This window comes from Vidua macroura, chromosome 20 (genome assembly GCF_024509145.1).
Source record: "Vidua macroura isolate BioBank_ID:100142 chromosome 20, ASM2450914v1, whole genome shotgun sequence".
In the NCBI taxonomy this organism is placed as follows: domain Eukaryota; kingdom Metazoa; phylum Chordata; class Aves; order Passeriformes; family Viduidae; genus Vidua; species Vidua macroura.
In genome coordinates this window covers 5168691-5184787 of record NC_071590.1, presented here as the reverse complement: position 1 = coordinate 5184787, position 16097 = coordinate 5168691, and the positions used below count along the sequence as shown (strand labels likewise).

Here is a 16097-nt window from a genome sequence, read left to right as displayed (position 1 = left end):
AGCAATCAACAGTTGGACTAGTTATTAAAGAGAAGGGGAAAAAATAAAAACTGTTAAATCATGAACCTTTCCATCCTGTGGAACAACTTGCCAGATGCTTCAAGATGAGAAAATGGATATTTAGTCATGAAATGAAGGCATTCAGTAGCATTTTTAATACATTTTGAAGAGAATATCCCCACAACTGCAGAACTAAAGATGGCAAAGACACACTGGACACCAACGCGGAGCTGGACAAAGTGCCACCCTCACTGGGGTGGGAAATGCCAGCCTGACTCCCTGCTCTCCAGGACAGAACCACAGCAAATATCCATCCTGGCCCTCCAAAGCTCCTATCCCACAGGAAACTCCTAGGAGCAGGCTCATGAGAGCCTGCTAGGAGAAATGTGTCAGGGATCTATTGCAGGAGATGGTGGAAAAACCAAGGTAGATCTCCCAAAATAACCTTAAATTCACAGAAAACCAGACACAAGCACACCAGGGAAAACAGACACACACACAGAGCCTCTACCTGGCACCCACAGCATCCAAAAAATGATTTCTTCCACTACTTTTGAAAACATAATCCCACTGACAGATTACAGCATCTGTTCCTTACCAAGCTCCTCACTCTGTAAATACTGAGAGTATTTATAGGAACATCCCATAAGGCACAAAATGAGGAATTAATTTTCCTATAAAGGATCTGTAAAAATAAACAGCGAGCCAAATATCTGGGAAAATTCTTTGACATTTTCATTTCTGAATCTAAAGCATTTCTGACCTCAGGTAACTGACATTGTTTTTAATTAGTTGATATGCTGCTGTAGTGCTCAAAACAACCCCCCTTGGCAGTCTCAGAGCCCAAATAGGTATTTTCTGTCTGTGAAGCCCACCTCACACTGACTGCAGCAGGAATGGCCACACTTGGATTTCAGTGAACATTCTGAACATCTAACAGTTCAATATTTACGATACTGGAAACACACACACACTCTCCATAGGAACTGATATACAAAATATAATTTTCCTCCCCTTGCCAAACACAAATCCCACCAAACCATCCCTGTGATCCCTCTGGGCATCACCAAAACCAGAAGCACAATGTAAATGTTTGCTGCTTGGACTCAGGTCTCACCTCAATAAAAGACAGCCCACGCGGAATTGTGTTTGTATAAAAGATATTTACTTCAATTATCACACCTAGGGTGCTAGTGAATAATAATAATAATACATCGTGTGAGTTTCATACAGTGATATTGCTTCTCCATATCATATAGGGACCGTTGTACAGTGCTGAGAACAAACATTTTATGGCTAAACCAAACAAAGACAGAAACAATGCCGTCTGCTGACGAGGGAGCGCTGCCCTGCACTGCCAGCCAGATAAACTCTTACTTTTTATGTTTAAACAAATACCAAGAAATAAAATGTTACAAAAGATGAGTCACAGCAACACAATGTGGGCTTCTCAAAGCTACTTGTACAAAAAAAAAAAATGACACTTTTTTTTTTTTTTTGGTCAATTGGGTCTTTGTGAGGATCTTTTTTTTTTTTTTCTTTTTTCTTTTTTAAAATCCGTGATTGTGAATATAACAAACAAGCTCTAAAAACATCTAAGACTTAGTGCGTTACAGAAAAAATATAAAATACTGCTAAAAATGTAAGACACCACAATACACTGGGGTAAAAACTGAGCTTATTATTAAAAAAAAAAAAAAGTTCTCAGGAAAAAGTACACCACTTTCTGTTCGAGTTCATCTTGTGCTGTGTTAGTAGTCGGGGCATTTCCAAGGTCTGCCCATTCTCATGGCAAGTAGTTATTGCACAAATGCAAAGAGTTAATTTTTTAATTAAAAAAAAATAAAAATGAAAAGGGACATGAGGGAAACAATTAAAAAAAAAAAAAGAAAAAAAGAAAAAAAAAGAACATCCCCCCCTCCCCAGCCTCCATCTGCTTTGGGATCGACATCCAAATTTGTATGTGTGACATTCTCACAGCATTTCCAGCAAGGAATGGGAGAAAATGCTTTTCACCACAGAAATGCATAGAGTATTCCAAGAGGAACAACCTTTTGTTTGGCAGAGCTGATCCAACACTTACACTAGGGCTTTCTTTACTCTCATTTTCAGTTTCTTTTTGGACTACACCAGAAGGAAAAAGAACCTGACGTGGGAAATTCGCCGGATGTTTTTTTTTCTTGAAGTGGGACACCCTCGAAAGGCAAAGTGCAAATTTGCTTCCCAAGCCACAGAAGTGCTGCTGTGCCCTGCAGCTGGCCCAGCACCTTCCCCTCTGCCACGCTGGGGGGACCTGGCAGGGCTGGAGCCTGCCCATCCCTCCCTCTGCCCGCATCTGGGGCTGTTCTGCTGCTGCCCGGGGCCACCTGGCCAGGGAAAAGCCTGTGTGCACACATCTCGACCTGGCAGCAAAACTGAACCACCCCTCCGTGCCACACATAATGCACAATGTGGATTTCCAGAGCAAAGTTGCTGCTGCACAAGGTGGATTATTATTTTTTGCTTTTTTTTTTAATAGTTTTTTTTTTTTTTTCTTGACCAGCTTTTGAATGAGAAGGAAATCAGCTCTGAATTCAGAAAGTCAAACATACGCCAACAAAGATGAACATCACAGGAAACCAGTCTCTCATTTTAAATGAACACTTGTGAGTTAATTGCAATGTGCTCTGACCAGGGGCTCTGTGTCTTTAGCAAATTCTCAGTAGAGGCTCTAGGAGGCTCAGGGTATTTTCTCTCTCTGTATATTTTAAGTCTCTTCTCTCACAACTGAGGCTTCTTATTCTCAGTCCTAAATTATTTTAAAAACTATTTAAATAATATTATTTATTAGGCATTTAGATAAAATACTTTTTTTTTTCCTTAAAAAAAAAAAAAAGATTGCTCTAGAAAACACAACTGGGGCACAACGATATGGATACTACAAGCCAACACCACCTGCTCCATCTCTAGGATATCCCAAGCTTTCTCCAACATCCATTTAGGGGACAGCAAACTGGTCTAGTGGGAGACATCCCTGCCCATGGCAGGGGGTTGGAGGAGGATGAGCTTTAAGTTCCATTCCAACCCAAACCAATGATATGTAAACACTCCTGTTGTGTTTATATCCAACAAAAAACCAAACCTCGACAAAAAAGAAACTGTTAAAAATGAATCTCATAAATAGGAAATATCAGATTGTTGTCCTAATCACAAAGCACCTCTGTGTATTTCACCTTCTGATGCTGCAGAGAGAGCGAGCTCGGGAGGGGAGGGCTGGGGGTGCTGGGGGGCAGAGCCTGTTCTGCACAAAAGCAAATCCCAGCTGGAATGACTGACAGTGCCTGGCCACCCCGAGCCAGCACGGGCCTGGGCTGGGAGTGGGGACAGCAGCTGTGGCTGATGGCACCGAGGAGCTGCCACGGCTCTTTCTGGGACACTCCCAGACCTCAGGGTGCGCAGGGCGAGACTGAGCCCTGCGAGCACCAACTGCCCCAGGAACTGCTGGAACGAACCCGCAGGGAACACGGGGTTTTTTCTTTTCCCCCAGGAGTGTGAATTCCCCTGAAGGAGAGCTCACCCTCACTGGCTGTGGGACAGGAACCTCCCAGCCACAGAGCCAGAGTTTCTATTGCACAAAGACTCCTCACACAGTGCTGGATGTGCCTGGGAGCCAAGCACCTGCCAGTGTTGGGACACTGGGATGCTCCATCAGCGTTTGCTCCCCCCCCAAAAAACAATGACAAGAGCCTGGGAATGCTGCAAGCCAGATCACTGTGCTTTAGATTATTCTCCACGAAGAGATTAGGAAATAAGGCACATAGCTTTCCAAGTAGAGAAAGTGAAAGAGTCAATTTCAGGAAGCAAAACCTAAAGACTTTACAGGAAATGTGGCAACATACAGGATTTTGATGACATGCCTATGGAGTGAAGATAAAATCATTTCAAGCTCGAATAAAATCTTTCTCCCACAGAAAAAAAAAAAAGATTGACCCATGAACTCCATCTCTCTAGAGAAGGTGAGAAGGAAATGGAAGCCCTGATCAAGGAAAAGGAAAAGTACAATGCAGATGTGACCTTGCTTATTCCCACACTCCTCCTTTCCAAACCAGATGCTCAAGTACTCCCTGTATCACCTGTACCAGCAACCAGAGGTAACCAGGTACTTTGGAAACACTTTTAAAGCTAGTAATAACTTACCCACATATAAATAACACATCAGAACAGCACAAAGGGTCCAACACAAGCTAATAAAAGCCAGAGAAGTCTGATTGAAAGACTGATTGCAAAAATATTTTTCCTAGTTACTTGGAGACAAGATTGTACTTCAGAGCAAGTCAAGTGCCAAGTTTTATTTATTCTCTTGAAAGCACAGACACTCGCCTTCCAAGAGGAGCTGCCTAACAGAAAATTTCTACCTCATTCCTACAAATACTTGAATTTTCAGCTAAGAGAGAGTAAGGCTGAGCTGCTTGCTTTAATTCCATACTTGGCTTGAATTTACTTCATCAGCTGGTTTTGTGATTGTTTTAAATATGTCTTTACTGTCCACTGTACATTGATAAAGGAGAGAGCACAACACGTGTGCAAATATCTGGGATATGAACTTCCTGCAGGAAGCCAAACCCATAGACAAGGTTTGACCCCTCCCTTCCAATTCCTTGGCTCTTGCACATCTCAGACCCTTGGGATCATTTTTATGTATTCTGAGCATGATCTTCCCTGTCCTCATTAGCTAAACCCATGCATCTCCAGCAGCCTGGTCTCTCCAGTGGCTAATCCCCTCTTTACAGCAGGGAATGGATCTGACAAGTGGGGAATGGCATCCTCTGCCCATTAAAATACATATTGGTTTTAAGCCCTCGCTCACCTACATCCCAAATGATTTCACAAATTTGGCTGCAGCAATTCTGCTGCACCATTAAGACCAAGCACACAAATGCTAAATACACAGAGGGGCTTTTCCATCCTGGAATGATGCACAGAGACACATTTCACAGCTCCCAAAAATGCATATTAATTACCCACACGGACAGAAGAGAACACAACTCTTGTTCTTGCTGTCAAGAAAGAGGCTGTGCTGTTGTGACACTACCAGGAATTACACAGGAACTGTGCAAAATCAGGTGTGGCACCACAAGAGCAGGAAATTCTGGGCATGATTCTCTCCATTTCCAAGGAACTTTGGATGAAGATTGTACCACGTATTACAAATATCTCTGGAATTCAAAGAAAAAGCCAAAGACACGACATCACAGGGGTATTCACTTTGCTGCACTGATCCTGCACTGTTTTGTTATGGTTAAGGATTCAGTTGCTCTCTGCACTCAGCTGGTTCAAAGTCCAAAGAAACTGCAATGATGTGATGAAACCAACAGATTTAATAATAGAAAATCTACAGAACCGTGGCTAAAATCTGCCAACACCACTGGGAGTAAAGCAAGCTTGAAACTGGCAGAATTGACCTTTATAGAAGAGCTGGACAAGGACAAAATACAATAATCTTACTTGTTTTTTAAAAGGAGGCTTTTCCTTTTAATGCACTTTAGTGCCAGAAGACGTTTGTGAATAGCAATGACAATCAAGCCCAGGAATCCCATCAGGGTTTTTTTTCCATTCACAAGAGTTGTAGAAGCACAGATTTCACAGAGAGCCAAGGACTTTGGGATGGATATGGATGCCCAGGTCTCGGGAAAAGCAGGTCCTGGATTGTACCAGAGGGTGCTGGTCAGGGGCTCACTAATAAAGTTCAATGAATGACCTTCTTCAACTGGAAAATGACCTTATAACTAATAACTGCTATTAAATATGCCACACAGTACCACTTGGCTGGGGGGAAATCATCCCTGAGGACAGAGATGGCACCTCTTACACACCTGTTTTTAAGGCTTTCTGAAAACTTAAGTGCACAGGCCTAACGCTAATCTTCTCCAAAAGGATAAATTTCACGTTCAGAGCATAAAACCATTTTATCCTTGCATATTAATAGGGTAGGGTATAGTCCATGACCTGGTCATGTAGGACAAATCTGTCCCTAGGCATGGTTTAAAGAGCTTTTCTTGCTATAAAGTCCATTATTAACTATACCTTATATATGGCATAGTCAATATATCCTATAAAAGAGATGGGGAGGAAAGAAGAAATTGGTGAAATTTTATTCCTACATTTTAGAGCTCAAATATATGTGAAGGAGACAGGGACTGCTACACCCCTTCTGAACTACAAAGGTTACATCAGAAAGAAATTCAGATCTTGTACTTCCCATGCCAGTGATTCTCCCTGCAATTTAAAACCAGACTTTAAACTGCTGGGGGGTGGGGGGGAAGTCTTTCCTTTGTATAGAACTTTTAAATTCTCAGAAAAGTTGATTGTATATGCAACACAAAGAAAATGTTGATGTTCACAGAGCAGAAAGGGCAAGGCAGAACACCACAGGAATCAACCCGGTCCTGCTTTGCCAATGTTTTATGCATGTGAGTTAAATTTAGGGATAAGAGGCTACAGCCAGCTGGTCACACCAGGGCCAAAACTGCCACACGCTCACAGGAAAGCCCTGACTTGGTTTTAGGGAATGTTAAATCCAGTCCCCACCTCAGAACCAACTTTCCTTCTTCTCCTCTTGATTCTGAGTCTCCAAGAGGAGCTCAGCCACACTCACGGCTGAAGACAGAGAACATCCACTGGGTGAAGAAGAAATCAGAGAGAATTTCAGGAACTCCTTTGTAGCAAGAGACACAAATGAAGCAAAAATAGTGCCCTCCACGTGCTGGTTAAAAATGTCAACACTCCACTTTCAGTCTGCAACAAACTGCCAAGCTACTGATCTCTCACAACCCTGCTAAAGGCACAGATTACTGCGGCATTTCAACTAAAACAAAGCATTTTGGATCCAAGTGCAAAGTGTCCAAACCCAATTACTTTTTTTCATGTCTTCTCATAACTTCTATATGGTCAAAATGTGATTTTTTTTCCTCTTTCTAACCTGCCCTGTTTTTGCCAGGAGCATTCTTATTCATAAAAGCTTTAAGAATACTGGAAATTATTAATTTTAAAATGGAAGATGACAGACTTCTGATGGCAGCTGTGCTTGTAGGGACTGCAACCACTGTTAGCATTTTCCATTATTTCATCACATTAATTTGTCACATTTCCCTCAATCCTATTTTATGTCAATTTATCAGCTTTGCACTTTGAATTACCACCAGAATGATGCACTTCTCTAACTTACTATTTCTCCTGTTAAAGGATTGAAAAATAGTGACTTTTAAGTAATTGGATTGGAAAATATTGCATAGAATTCTGTGGTGTTCATGGTCCCCCTGCCCTACACCAATCCCATATGAACAAGTTACATAAAAATAATGTAGAGATCTTTTAGCTAATGAGAAAGGCACATACTTTTTTCTTTTTAACTGTAATATAGATCTTTCCTATTACAGCAAGGAGTTTATTACTAAAGGACTCACTAATTCATGATATGGGCAGAGTGCACTGATATGGGTTCCTTTAAAGGGTGGCTCTATTCATAGGCATTTCACTGATGAATAAATAAAATGGTCAAATTTTATAGCATCAAAAGCAACTGTAATTAAATGCATTTCTGCCAATAAACATCTACACTGCTGTTGTCTGAAATCTGTATCCTGAAAAATGGAAGTGTATTGACAATTCCACTGCATGACCCTTCTGCCAGGGGATACTCTTTCCTGGCTTTTAGCAAACAAAGCACTGCACTTTTTTCCTTCCCTAATCATCCAGAGAGAAAGATCAACAATTTAACTGCAATATAAACGCATTTCTATTAAAACAGCCCTGGCCCTTCATGCACAGAATTGGTAAGAGCATGGAACTGGAAACAGAGAGAGAAAATAAAATGCTTTTAAAGAACCTCAGGAAAAACAGACTCTGGCATGATGGATTTCCTGAAAGCTGCCTGTGCTTTTATCCATCAGGAAAAGAAACGTCAGCAACGAGGGCTCTGCTGCCCTGTGAGATGAGCCCCATGTCACACCTCTCACACATTCCCTTCCCCTGGAATCAGCACCCAAGGGATGACAGCCACTGTGCTGCTCTTTGGCACTTCTTCTCCTTCAACTTTTAATCCTTTCCATTAAGTTAAAAAAAAAAAAAAAAAGTTATTCCAAAGCACATTTTTCTCCCAAGGGTGAGTTCCAAATTGATCCCAACTATCTCTCACACCTTGCAGTGTAAGTTCAGCCTCTAAACTGGGGGGCCTTGGCCAGAAACACCAGCAGGTAACTCATGTCCAACCCGAGAACATCAGCAGTAGTTCAACTAATCCATCCTACTTTCCACTGGAACAGAAAAGCAGCTGTGACCTTGGCTAAACACCAGGACAAACGCAGGGAGCATCTCTGAGCTCCAGGTCTGAGGGTGCTCCTTGGCCCCTGCCCTCCAACCAGGGGTTCACCAAGGAACCCAAAGGGACTCCGGGCAGGAGATCACCCCAACAGCATCTCAGCAGGCTAATCCACATTCAACACAGATCATTAAATATGAAACAGCAAAAGGAGCTAAGCCATTAATAAAGTGCCAAAAATATAGGAAATACTGACAGCCTTTTATTTGATTAATTTTATAATAGATCCCAATGATAACGCTTGGCAGGATGGAGTGACTTCTGACTTCTGAACGCTGTCTTTAACCAGCAAAATTACATGACTCAAATGGAATAATGGAGCTTAGAATTAACAGTTAGTGTTATGAAAGAAAGATTTCCTCTAGGGCAAGCTACAGATATGCTTTTTAAAAATCATTACAGCATTAAAAACTGGGCGGACACTAAAGAATCCTAAAGAACTAGTGGAAACCTGAAAAGCAAACCAAAAATAAACAGGAAAAAAAAAAAAAAAAGAAAAAGATATGTTTCAAGGCACTTACGTATTGCTTATTAAGAAGAGAGATTGACCTTAAGTGCTGCATTTGTGTGCGACCTGCGAATACAGTTCTGCTGTCGTACAATGCAGCCAGAGCTCTCAGTAAGCATCATGGAATGCAATCAGATAGACACAGGCACAAGAACAGTTTGGGGAATATTAACTTAAAAAACAAAATAAAATCATCAAACAGAAAAAAACCCTCACTATGGAGAAAGCTGAGAGTAACCACTTGACTGCATCCAGCACCTGGGTCTCAAATCAGCAGACAGGGACAGTAGGAACAGACTGGCAAGTGTATTGCCTAGAATCAATTAAAAAACCCAACCTGAACCAAACAACAACAAAGAAAAAAAAAATTAAAAACAATTAAAGAACCTAAGAAAATATCTGCGTCTTCTGGGCAGAAGTTTTGCTCTTGGCTGGAGACGCAGCTCGTCGTGACTTACACTAAGGTATGTGAACTCCCACCAGGACGTGTTTATCCGTGGAGCTGTGCTTTGGAAGCCAGACCAGGACGCTGGACAGGCACAGAGAGGTCACCCTTGGCTTCAGCCCGTTCCCACGCACTGGCCACGCCCTGGTGTCTGCCACTGCCAATTGTCCCTCAGCTCATCACAGAAAGGGGCAGCTGCTCTCTCTCCGTTCCTCAGCTTTAGTTTCGCATCACGAGTCCCCAATTACCCAAGGAGGAATCCTGAAACAGCTAGCAGTGAAAATCGGAAATAAATCCCTGCCTTTCAGCCTCCTAGAGCCTTCTTTCCTTAGTCATGAGAAGGATGGATTTTAGTGTACTGATTCTTAAATTTGTGAAAACTTGCACTAAGTGCTGCTGTCGCATGTTAAGAGACTGTAAATGAAATACATAAGTTCTAAAACATCATGCAAGAAATGTGGTTTCACATCTTACAGTCAAAAATCCTACTAATGAATTAATACAAGCACACTGAGGTGTAATATTGGGAACATACCTTTAAAGTCGGAACTCCTCTCCCCCATCCCTCCCTCCCCCAAAATCAGAAAAGTAATATTAATTAAACTTAAGAAGTAATGAATGCACCATTAAAGTGTCATCAAAAAGATGCTGACCTAAGACAAAAGTTCAATGATACACAATACGGTCAAAAAAGTCTTCAATCAATAATATACAGTATGACAACTACATCTTGTAAATTATACCCAATACTGCCGGCAGTCTATCCCTCTAAAGAATATTTGCCCCCTTTCATCCCTTCCTAACAATCAGATAATAAAATACAGCACCTATAAATAAGCAAAAAAAAAAAAATTATATATATATATATTTATATATATATATATATTCCGAAATCATCTATTGTTAGTTTTAAAGATATGGCAATAAAGGAGTCTAAATTAGCAAACTTGTAGAAGCCATAACTGATAAAACAGCTTATTGAAAAAAGGTGGCAGTAATGCACTCTATGTGTGCACAAGTACGTAAGAAAATACACAGACGTATAAAATTGCACGCACACGCCCACGCACACACATCCTTCCACACACCTCTATGCTCACGCATATACATATAGACAACAGGAGGAGTTAGAGACAAGTTAGAATTGGATTTGTACTTTGATCAGCCCTAACCTGTGCATAAAAGAATGGGAAAAGGCTGTATTTCTGCAGGGCAGAACGGGCCGGACTGGGACTCGAGAGCACGAAGGTTTTGGTTTCGAGCTTGGGCTGCTTCCACCCCGGTCAGAGCCCGTCTGGTCATTGCCATGTACTCTTTATCCACGCCAAAAAGGAGCTTCCCACAACTAAAACGTATTTAAAATCAGTGCTCGTGGTGGGAAGAGAGTCAGTAAATGGCCACCAACAGCAGGAAAAGGGCTGGGTCTGCGGCAGCTCCAGTCCCTCTTAGTGGTGTGTGACAGCAATCGGACACGTGAACTGCATTCCCAAGGATTCCAGGTAAGCTGAATGTTCGGGATACGGGCTAGGCCCCCAAGTAGCAGGCTGAAATGTTACTGGCCAACGTTTTTGGAGCGATCTGTCTTTGCTGAAAGGAAATCCTGTACACTACGAACCAAGTGAAATGATCAAGTACATGCTGCTTCTAAGTTGTCTCCTAAACCTCCCAGATATGAGGTCTGATCAGCGTGCTCTGTGGTTAGAGGTTAAAAAGCAGATTATAAAATACCTAGATTCAGATTTTTTTTTTTTTGTCCTGATTTGGCCTAAAATGGAGTGTATTAAACAAATTCTGGGCTGCAAAAGACCAGAATCAGTTAAAGCTATGAAACAATGTGCACTACGTGTCAATATTCTATTTCACTTACAAGAAAACACTAAGTCAGCTACCACAAATTAAGATATTTTCCTGATGTGACTTTTTTTTTGTTTTGTTAAAAAATATGTGGAGTAAATGTGTTTTTTTTTAAATTCAAAGTTTCAAACAACAAGATTCTTTTCTTTTTCTTGAAAATATGTAGGAATCCAAACTAGTGTGTTTAGAGTCGGTTGACTGTGCAATCTCTTAGTGGCAACTGAACAGCTACAAAAAACTTTCTTTTTTTTTCTTTTTCTTGAAAAATCTCCCCTTATTTCCTGGTTTAAGAAGATAATAGTGTATTATCGCTCTGTAGCCATTAGATGGCAGATAAAAAGCCCCCTTTTAATATGTGGGTTGATTTTTTTTTAAGATTTTTTTTTTTTTAGGTTTTTTTTTTTTTTTTCCTGTTTTTCATTTTTTTAAAGCCCCACACCAAAGAGGAGGGCACAAGGCAAAGCTGTATGAGTTATTCCAGAAACTGTGGAAATCACTTAGGGCAATAATAAAAACACTTCAGGGTACAAAAAAGCTTGACTACACATTTCAGTTTTCTTCCTCGAAAACACAAACATAAATTGGGCTTAACGCTCCTTTTTTTTTTTTTTTTTGATTTCTATATGCACCTTGGCCTATGGCGTTTTTGCCCTGTGGCCCGCAGGGCGGTTAAGTGCGAACACAATAAAACCAGTAGAGGTCCAGTTTGACTTCCCAGCTCTCCCGAGTTGGGCCAGTTTAATCTCAAAACTCCCACTCGACGGCCTCTTCCCGACTCGCGGCCTTCTCCAAGCGGTGGATGATGTTGTTCAAGTTGGCCGCTTTCTTTTTCCTCAGGGAGCTGTCTCGCGTGTTCCTGGAGCTCGCCGCCTCCGAGAAGCCGAACAAGCTCTGCAGAGAGTTGGCTTTCTGCGAGCCTGCGGCCGGCGTCGAGCTCGTACTTGGCACACTGGAGATTTTCTCTGAACTTTCTTTTGACTTGTAGGAGCTCTCCCCCGTAAGGACTGAGGTGGAGGCAGCTGAGGTAGAGGCATCCCCTTCCGTGGCAGAGTTTGGCAGTGTCTCCAGAGCGTCTCCCGGGCGCTGCGGTGCCGGCGGGGAGCTCTGGCGCGGCGCTCTGAGCCGGCCCTCGTCGTCGGTGTCCTCCAGGCTCTCGGGCTCCGCTCTCTCCGAAGGCCTGGCGCCTCGCAGTGCCTCTTCCCCCGCCTCGAAAGCCGGCTCGGCGGGCCCTCCCTGAGACTTGGCGGCCGCATTGCTGAACTCGTCCGCCTCCGGGCCGCTCGGCTTCCCGTCGGGAGGGCCCTCCGCGTCCACGCCGTCGCAGCTGTCCCCCTCGGAGCTGTGCGCCGCCCTGCTGCTTCTGGCCGAAGGGGAGTCACTCGACCCGGCCTGGCTCTGGCTCCCGGCTTGGATCTCCTCGATGAACAGCTCCCGGCGGATGCGGGACCTAGGAGAGAGGGGAGAGGGATGTGAGTTCAGAGGAGGGCAACGAGGCTGGTGAGGGGCTTGGAACACTGTCACCGCAGGCCCCCAGCCGGGTAATAATTAGCATTGACTCCATGATTGCAGAAGGCTGATCCATTGCTTTATTATATCATCATACACTGTATTATACTGTACTTATTAAGACACTCAGTAACCCTTACAGCCAGTCTGACACAGCTTTTGCCTAACTGATCAATCCATCCAAACACCATCCAGTGTCCAATTACGAAATCACCCTTTGGTAAACAAATCTCCGTGACACATTCCACATGTGCACAACAGCAGGTGCAACAAGTGGAGATAAGAATTGTTTCTCATTCTTTTCTCTGATCTTCTCACAGCCTTCCCCGGGAAAATGCCTGGGAAGTCTGTGCCTGCTCTCTGTGGCCAGAGAGCTGCTGCCACAGAACACAAACCCTGTGAGGGATGGCTGAGGGAGCTGGGGGTGCTCAGCCTGGAGAAAAGGAGACTCAGAGTGACCTTATCACTCTACAACTCCCTGAAAGGTGGCTGTAGTCAGGTGGGATTGGTTTCTTTCCCCAGGCAGCACTGACAGCACCAGAGGACACAGTCTCAAGCTGCACCAAGGGAAATAGAGGTTGGATGTTAGGAAAAAGTTTTTACAGAAAGGGTGATAAAGTTCTGGAATGGCTGCCTGGGGAGGTGGTGGAGTCACCATCCCTGGGTGTGTTTAAACAAAGCCTGGATGTGGCACTGGGTGCCAGGGTTGAGTTGAGGTGTTGGGGCTGGGTTGGACTCGATGACCTTGAAGGTTTCTTCCAACCCAGTCATTCTCTGAATTCTGTGAATTCTTTGAGTCTGCCAGGGTGGCAAGGAGACATCCAGCTCCACTAGAAATGCCCTTTCCACGCCACTGAAGATGCCCTTTTGTGGAATCATTAAGGCTGGAAAAGACTTCTGAGACCATTGAGTCCAATTTCCAACCGAGTACCACCAAACCCTACTGCCAAGTGCTGCACTGACCCATTGTTTGAACGCTTCCAGGAGTGGTGACTCCCTGGTGAGAAGTTAGTACTTTTAAGAAAAAATATGAATACAGCTTCAGGAGATCCAGAATGAAGTGGACTGTAAACACAAAACAATTCAGATTTCTACTAGAAATGAGCCAGTCTGCCTAAACAAAAAATAAACCATAAAAAGCTGGGCAAGCCCCTTGGTGTTCTCCTGTACAGCAAGGAGAAATGAAGATGAAACCAAGCCTGTTGTGCTGAAAGCACTGTGAGAAAGCCCAGTCTGTGACAGGCTGCCAGTCTATGAGCTAATCTGACTTTTGCCTCAATTTTTATTTAAAAAATCAGTTTCAGAACATGAATAGTAACAAGCCAAGTAGTGCCTTTCATAGGAATGACTGCACTCCATGGGTGGGTAGAACTGCCTGGTGTGCAAGGAAACCCCAAAAACACCACCTCTGCCATTTTACTCAGGCCTTCCTCCCTCTTCCTTCTCTGTTTAGGAGTTCCCAAAATCCTCACAAGTACAGAAGAGTTTATGGAAAAACCTTAGGCTCTGGGCTAACCCTTTCTCTGTCCTGCTGCATCCATGGGAGAAGTGATGAACACCATTTAAGTCCTAATTTATTACCAAGAGGGAGCATCAATGATCTGGGGTCAGGGATGGGACCACAGGCCTGGGAAGAATTTACCAGAACTTACTATTTTTCAGAGTGAAGATAAAAAACTCTTGGTTTCAGCCACAGGGAACTGCCAAGGGGCCTGCAAACCACAAGTGACACGCTGTCCCAGCGCTGACGGCTGTAAGGATTTTCTATTTTCCCTTAACTGTGCTGTGGAAGACAGCACACAATGGAAAAACATTCAGCTAAATGGAGAACACCACCTGAATACTGCTTTTGAAGCTATTGATCTTATTGACTTACTTGAAATGCAACAGAGTATTTCAGCAGTACTCGCTGACTCCACACTTTTGAAGGATTTAGGGGGTCTGTAATTTTCCCTAGGAGAATATTATTCACCTAGGAAGCCCACAGGTGCTAACATTAATTTTCTATTACCATTAACTGCACGCATCCTGCAGCATTGATTATCAGGCTCCATTTATGCCTAGAATCTCCCTGCACAGACATGGATCCACAGCTTCTGTAACATTCCCCAAGTCAGGAGAGGAGGCTGGGAAGAGCTCTGTGCCTGCATGGCATTTAAAATACCTCAGCTCCAGCAGGTACTGAACCTGGCTGAGAATTTGACCACAGCCCTACAAACATCAAACCCGTGTCTGTGGAAATCCCTGGAATTCACACCCAATATATTGCTGCTGGAATCTGGTCTGGCTCCTGATTAACATAGTAATTAAATTCTTATGGGAAAGAAGAAGTGGTGACAGCAGCTAGAGGATTCCAGAGAGCATTCCTCTTGGGGAAGGTGCTGGCCTTGACATCCACACACCCTGTTGGCTTTCACCAGTGGAACGTAAAACATCAGAGATCTCCTGGGTGTTTGCTGCAGCTCCCTGGACAAGCCTTCACACAGCATCAAAACCAACAGAATATAGAGTTTATTGAACAATACACTCAGAATTTAGGGTCCAAGAGTGCTGGATTACACTTCTATAAAGTCTGGTTTCATTCCTGATGTGTCTGTAGTATAATTTCTGTGGCATACTGGGTTTATGTGCCAGTTCCACAGGTGAAGCGGGATAGAAATTCCTCCCTCCTGCTTTTTTTCTACCATTCTTAAGGCATCAGAGCCTCAAACTCTGATGTGTCCTGTATGTGCTTCGCTAGTGCAAAGCAAGGGATATTTATTGTATATTCTGAGAGCTCTGTGACTGGTATGAATGCAAAGCCATAGACTTGGAGAAGTTTGCAGACATGTCAAAATCCTTTATACCCATTTATATTCTGAAGTGAATTATTTCTTTGCCTGCTGAGGATATTTTTTTCAGCGTTTCTTTTTGCTGCAGGAAATAAATGCTAATGCTGACTTTCCATCTGGTGGATATAAAGGTAGATCCTGCTATAGCAACCATATTTGGAAAGTGAGATTTGGGCTGAATCTGAAAGGAAAAGCATCACTGCAACAGGATTCCCAAGAGACAGCAAGAGAAGCTTGTCCAAATCTGTACCCTCCCTTATCTAAAACTACAGAAAAATTAGTATTAAAGCACAAGCAGATGGTCAGAGGTGTGGAACTGCTTCTGTATAAAAAACTCTTCAGTTTGGAAAAGAAATGGCTGAGGGAGAGTATGAAAGAGATAAATAAAGTTAAGTGTGGCCTGGAGAAGACTGAAAGAAAGACCACCCATTTCTTATAACATACAAGCTGCAGAACAGTCAGACCCTGCTCCCCTCAGAGAACATGGAACCTGTCCCTTTTCTGCAACAATCTAAACATGATTTAAGAGAAATTCATGCATGACAGCTAAGAAAGTTATTGTCAAGGGGAACAAAACATAGGTTTGTGTTTTGATTT

The 16097-nt window shown here is 43.0% G+C and overlaps 1 protein-coding gene across 10 annotated transcripts in view; it reads right to left on the bottom strand.

Moving 5' to 3' along the window:
• CUX1 (cut like homeobox 1) overlaps nucleotides 1-16097 on the bottom strand; it is a 270331-nt gene that overhangs the window by 18590 nt on the left and 235644 nt on the right. For 9 of the 10 annotated variants that reach the window (XM_053995232.1, XM_053995235.1, XM_053995234.1 and 6 more), the window contains one exon: nucleotides 9954-12610. The exons of the other annotated variant lie outside the window; for it this stretch is intronic. In XM_053995232.1, the coding sequence (XP_053851207.1) occupies nucleotides 11908-12610 (703 nt within the window). In that variant the 3' untranslated portion in view covers nucleotides 9954-11907. Of the gene's footprint in view, nucleotides 1-9953; nucleotides 12611-16097 lie in introns of those variants that run through there. 10 annotated transcript variants of the gene reach the window in all.